This window comes from Notothenia rossii (assembly GCF_949606895.1).
Source record: "Notothenia rossii genome assembly, chromosome: 9".
Taxonomy (NCBI): domain Eukaryota; kingdom Metazoa; phylum Chordata; class Actinopteri; order Perciformes; family Nototheniidae; genus Notothenia; species Notothenia rossii.
This window is the reverse complement of record NC_136907.1, coordinates 82,031,026-82,036,746: the sequence shown is the minus strand read 5'-3', so window position 1 is coordinate 82,036,746 and position 5,721 is coordinate 82,031,026. Positions and strand designations below refer to the sequence as shown.

The following is a 5,721-nucleotide window of genomic DNA, read 5'->3' as shown; positions in this document are numbered from 1 at the left end:
GGTGATATCTGCTGAGTGAGTCATGGTGTGGTGATACCTGCTGAGTCATGGTGTGGTGATATCTGCTGAGTGAGTCATGGTGTGTTGATACCTGCTGAGTCATAGTGATACCTGCTGAGTCATGGTGTGTTGATACCTGCTGAGTCATAGTGATACCTGCTGAGTCATGGTGTGTTGATATCTGCTGAGTCATGGTGAGTTGATACCTGCTGAGTCATGGTGTGTTGATATCTGCTGAGTCATGGTGTGGTGATATCTGCTGAGTCATGGTGTGTTGAAACCTGCTGAGTGAGTCATGGTGTGTTGATACCAACTAAATCATGGTGTGGTGATATCTGCTGAGTCATGGTGTGGTGATACCTGCTGAGTCATGGTGTGTTGATACCTGCTGAGTCATGGTGTGTTGATATCTGCTGAGTCATGGTGATACCTGCTGAGTGAGTCATGGTGTGGTGATACCTGCTGAGTCATGGTGTGGTGATACCTGCTGAGTCATGGTGTGGTGATACCTGCTGAGTCATGGTGTGGTGATATCTGCTGAGTCATGGTGTGGTGATATCTGCTGAGTCATGGTGTGTTGATACCTGCTGAGTGAGTCATGGTGTGGTGATACCTGCTGAGTCATGGTGTGGTGATATCTGCTGAGTGAGTCATGGTGTGTTGATACCTGCTGAGTCATAGTGATACCTGCTGAGTCATGGTGTGTTGATATCTGCTGAGTCATGGTGAGTTGATACCTGCTGAGTCATGGTGTGTTGATATCTGCTGAGTCATGGTGTGGTGATATCTGCTGAGTCATGGTGTGGTGATATCTGCTGAGTCATGGTGTGTTGAAACCTGCTGAGTGAGTCATGGTGTGTTGATACCAACTAAATCATGGTGTGGTGATATCTGCTGAGTCATGGTGTGGTGATACCTGCTGAGTCATGGTGATACCTGCTGAGTCATGGTGTGGTGATACCTGCTGAGTCATGGTGTGGTGATACCTGCTGAGTCATGGTGTGGTGATACCTGCCGAGTCATGGTGTGGTGATATCTGCTGAGTCATGGTGTGGTGATATCTGCTGAGTCATGGTGTGGTGATATCTGCTGAGTCATGGTGTGGTGATATCTGCTGAGTCATAGTGATACCTGCTGAGTCATGGTGAGTTGATACCTGCTGAGTCATGGTGATACCTGCTGAGTCATGGTGTGTTGGTACCTGCTGAGTCATGGTGATACCTGCTGAGTCATGGTGTGTTGATATCTGCTGAGTCATGGTGTGTTGATACCTGCTGAGTCACGGTGTGGTGATACCTGCTGAGTCATGGTGTGTTGATATCTGCTGAGTCATGGTGATACCTGCTGAGTGTTGATACCTGCTGAGTCATGGTGTGTTGATACCTGCTGAGTCACGGTGTGGTGATACCTGCTGAGTCATGGTGTGGTGATACCTGCTGAGTCATGGTATGGTGATACCTGCTGAGTCATGATGTGGTGATACCTGCTGGGTCAGGTGTGTTGATACCTGCTGAGTCATAGTGATACCTGCTGAGTCATGGTGAGTTGATACCTACTGAGTCATGGTGTGTTGATATCTGCTGAGTCATGGTGAGTTGATACCTACTGAGTCATGGTGTGTTGATATCTGCTGAGTCATGGTGTGGTGATATCTGCTGAGTCATGGTGATATCTGCTGAGTCATGGTGATATCTGCTGAGTCATGGTGTGGTGATACCTGCTGAGTGAGTCATGGTGTGTTGATACCAACTAAATCATGGTGTGGTGATATCTGCTGAGTCATGGTGTGGTGATACCTGCTGAGTCATGGTGTGGTGATACCTGCTGAGTCATGGTGATACCTGCTGAGTCATGGTGTGGTGATACCTGCTGAGTCATGGTGTGGTGATACCTGCTGAGTCATGGTGTGTTGATACCAACTGAGTCATGGTGTGGTGATACCTGCTGAGTGAGTCATGGTGTGTTGATACCTACTGAGTCATGGTGTGGTGATATCTGCTGAGTCATGGTGTGGTGATACCTGCTGAGTCATGGTGTGGTGATACCTGCTGAGTCATGGTGTGGGGATATCTGCTGAGTCATGGTGTGGTGATACCTGCTGAGTCATGGTGCGGTGATATCTGCTGAGTCATGGTGTGGTGATATCTGCTGAGTCATGGTGTGGTGATATCTGCTGAGTCATGGTGTGGTGATACCTGCTGAGTCATGGTGCGGTGATATCTGCTGAGTCATGGTGTGGTGATATCTACTGAGTCATGGTGTGGTGATATCTGCTGAGTCATGGTGTGGTGATATCTGCTGAGTCATGGTGTGGTGATACCTGCTGAGTCATGGTGCGGTGATATCTGCTGAGTCATGGTGCGGTGATATCTGCTGAGTCATGGTGTGTTGATACCTACTGAGTCATGGTGTGGTGATATCTGCTGAGTCATGGTGTGGTGATATCTGCTGAGTCATGGTGTGGTGATACCTGCTGAGTGAGTCATGGTGTGTTGATACCTGCTGAGTCATGGTGTGTTGATATCTGCTGAGTCATGGTGTGTTGATACCTGCTGAGTCATGGTGTGTTGATATCTGCTGAGTCATGGTGTGGTGATACCTGCTGAGTCATGGTGTGTTGATATCTGCTGAGTCATGGTGTGTTGATACCTGCTGAGTCATGGTGTGTTGATATCTGCTGAGTCATGGTGTGGTGATACCTGCTGAGTGAGTCATGGTGTGTTGATACCTGCTGAGTCATGGTGTGTTGATATCTGCTGAGTCATGGTGTGTTGATATCTGCTGAGTCATGGTGTGTTGATATCTGCTGAGTCATGGTGTGTCTGTGCCCTCAGGACGGCTCGAGGACTCGGTGCGTTGCTACCAGGAGGCTCTGAGTCTGGCTCTGCAGGCCAAAGACCAGGAGGCTGTGTACGCCATTCAGGAGGGGCTGAATGAGGTGAAGAAGAGGAAGGAGGTGAAGAAGATGAAGGAGGAGGAAGAGGAGAAGGAGGAGGAATGATCCTCAGAGGAAGCAGGAGTAGATCATCCTGCAGCTTTGTGTTCAGGTCTCTAATGAGTCTGTTCACCTCCTCTCAGTTTTTATATGTAATATGTGTTGTATATAATATATAAAACATAAAAAGACAAACCTATACTGACCTAAAGGTGTGTCTAATTCACATTAAATATACAGTCACTTTTCAACAACAGTGTGAAACCAAATATATTTATACCATGTAATCTAAATAAAGCAGTCCATGACTCAACAATAACACAGGCTCTGTTTTCTGTAAATGTTAACGTGTTGAAACTGAGACGTGATCAGGAGGAGATTATTTATTGTGAAGTGAACTCACTGGTCCCCCGGCTTGAGCTTCAACCTCAGGACCCATGTATGTATGATCCTCTCAACAATGGAAGTACTCAAAAAAAAGAAAATAATGTGTTGGTATTTTTATCAGAATCTCACATTTCAGATTTGTTCTCAAAGATTTTCTCAAATTTCAGAATTTTTTCTCAAGATTCTGACTTTTTATCAAAAATCTGACTTCTTTTTTTTTTCAATATGTTTATTGATTTTCAGCATACAAAAAATCACATACATAGGACGAAGACATAGAGCCCAAAGCAATACATACATATACACAGGACAACTACATTACTTTACATTAAAGAAAAATAACAACACTAAATTAAATTGGTACATAGAACAAGGGCACTTTAATACATCGGCAGCTAGCATCTAGTTCTCCAGCAATAGGACCGTATTTCTGCAGAGGCTATCACAGTCATTTAAATGTTAACATATATCATATTATCCTGCCCCGGGTTCGTTCAGAAATTGAGATAGCTCGTTGTTCTTGGTATACTGTAACATACCCAGACCTTCTGGAACCGTTCTTGTTTGTCTTTGAGAATGTAAGTGATGTTTTCTCAAGGCAGACATAGAGAAAGTTCCCTAAACCACTGCAATACTAGGTTTGCCCAACGTTTTCCATGTTAAGGCAATCACTCTTTTTGCTTGTAATAAACAGATATCTATAAAAACGTGTTCATAACTGTAAGGGAAACTTCTGCAGCAATGGAGAGTCAGGACTCAGAGAGACACGAGGAGAGTTGGAGCTTTGATGTCAAACAATGATGTTTATTTACACGTATCGGCCGGAGAAATTCACATCACAAGTCACACAGCCAGAGATTCTGACTGCCCTGGTCTCGATAGACCTTTTAACTAGTCTACAGAGAGTTAATTCACATATTGGGGGATGGTGCGTAAACACCTGGGAACACTGGAGATATCGCCAACATCTGGAGATACTCTTTCAGCAGGATAATGCACCCTGCCACACTGCAGAAACGGTTCAGGAATCGTTTGAGGAACACGTCAACACGTTCAAGGTGTTGACTTGGACTCCAAAGTCTCCAGATCTCAATCCAATCGGGCATCTGTGGGATGTGCTGGATAAACCAGACCCATCCATGGAGGTCCCACCTCGCAACTTACAGGTCTTAGAGGTGTCCTATCATGCAAAATGTCTTTTATACATCAACATGTGTCCCTCCTCGGTAGGGATGGGTATCGAGAACCGGTACTAAGTCAGTACCGGTACCTGATTGGACGGTATTGGTATACCGTTAAGCCGCTGGACAAACGGTGCTGCTATCGGTATATGTGTTACGCTACTTCCTTAGTTTAAACAGTTCTGGTTGGTTGAGAACCCTCATCCCGTGTGACCTATCCGGCTTGAGTACCCCTCTGATTGGCCACTGTGAATGCCACTCGTCATCTCTCCTAACAGCGCTCTTATTACTGAGAGACTCCCGGGGGCAGACCATAGGGGCAGACGCAACATCTTGCTAGAAACAGCGTCTCAAGGCTTCTTCACATTTAACAACCTGTTAGTAGGCCTGTCGCGATAATCGATAAATTGACTTATCGTATGATAAATAAAAATGGACTCGATAACTTTTCTGAGCTCGATAAATTGCCGTTTACATAAAGATGTGACCATCATTTTAGCCTGGAGCGCTGTGACTGCCAGGCGTGCTGTGAGGGGCGGGGCTGACACACAGCCAGGTCAGGACACTCCGCGTGCACGTACAGCAGCGTAGCAGCCAAATTAATAATAGAGCGACAAGCGGGAGACAACGTGTGACTTACTCGCGGGGAATTTAAAGTGAAATGGAATTGGTTACAAAACCTAACGACACATCTCGATTCTCCGGTGTGGCAGTATTTTGGATTCAAACCAAATCAACGAGGCGAACCTACGGACTGGAATGAGCCGGGCGGTGTGTCGCATTGGTTTAAAAAAGGTAGCGACAAAAGCAGGCAATACCACGCATTTTAAACTGAACCTAAAACACAACCACTCCATTCCGTTTTCCAGCTGGGAGCAAACACGGCAGCTGGAGATGGAGAGCCCCCGCCCCACAATGCAGACATGTTGGTGTTCCTTCATCGAAAACTTAGAAAAACAGATTTGGATATGGCCTGTTGAGGCATCTGGGTGTTTGACAGTGGACTGTACACTTGACTTGTTTTAAGGAGTTTTTTTTTGCTTGTGAGATAATGTGTGCTCATATTTATTTATTTATATATATATATATATATATAGAGAGAGAGAGAGAGAGAGAGAGAGAGAGAGAGAGAGAGAGAGAGAGAGAGAGAGAGAGAGAGAGAGAGAGAGAGAGAGAGAGAGAGAGAGAGCGCTCTGTTTTCCAGCCTGACTCTATTTA

The 5,721-nt window shown here is 45.6% G+C and overlaps 1 protein-coding gene across 1 annotated transcript in view; it reads left to right on the top strand.

The window, feature by feature from the left end:
* Positions 1-3,254, top strand: part of ttc19 (tetratricopeptide repeat domain 19) — a 15,944-nt gene extending 12,690 nt beyond the window's left edge. Inside the window, exon 11 of the mRNA XM_079650551.1 lies at positions 2,835-3,254. Coding sequence (XP_079506677.1) covers positions 2,835-3,001 — 167 coding nt within the window. The 3' untranslated portion in view covers positions 3,002-3,254. The remainder of the gene's footprint in view (positions 1-2,834) is intronic.
* Positions 3,255-5,721: the final 2,467 nt, after the last annotated feature.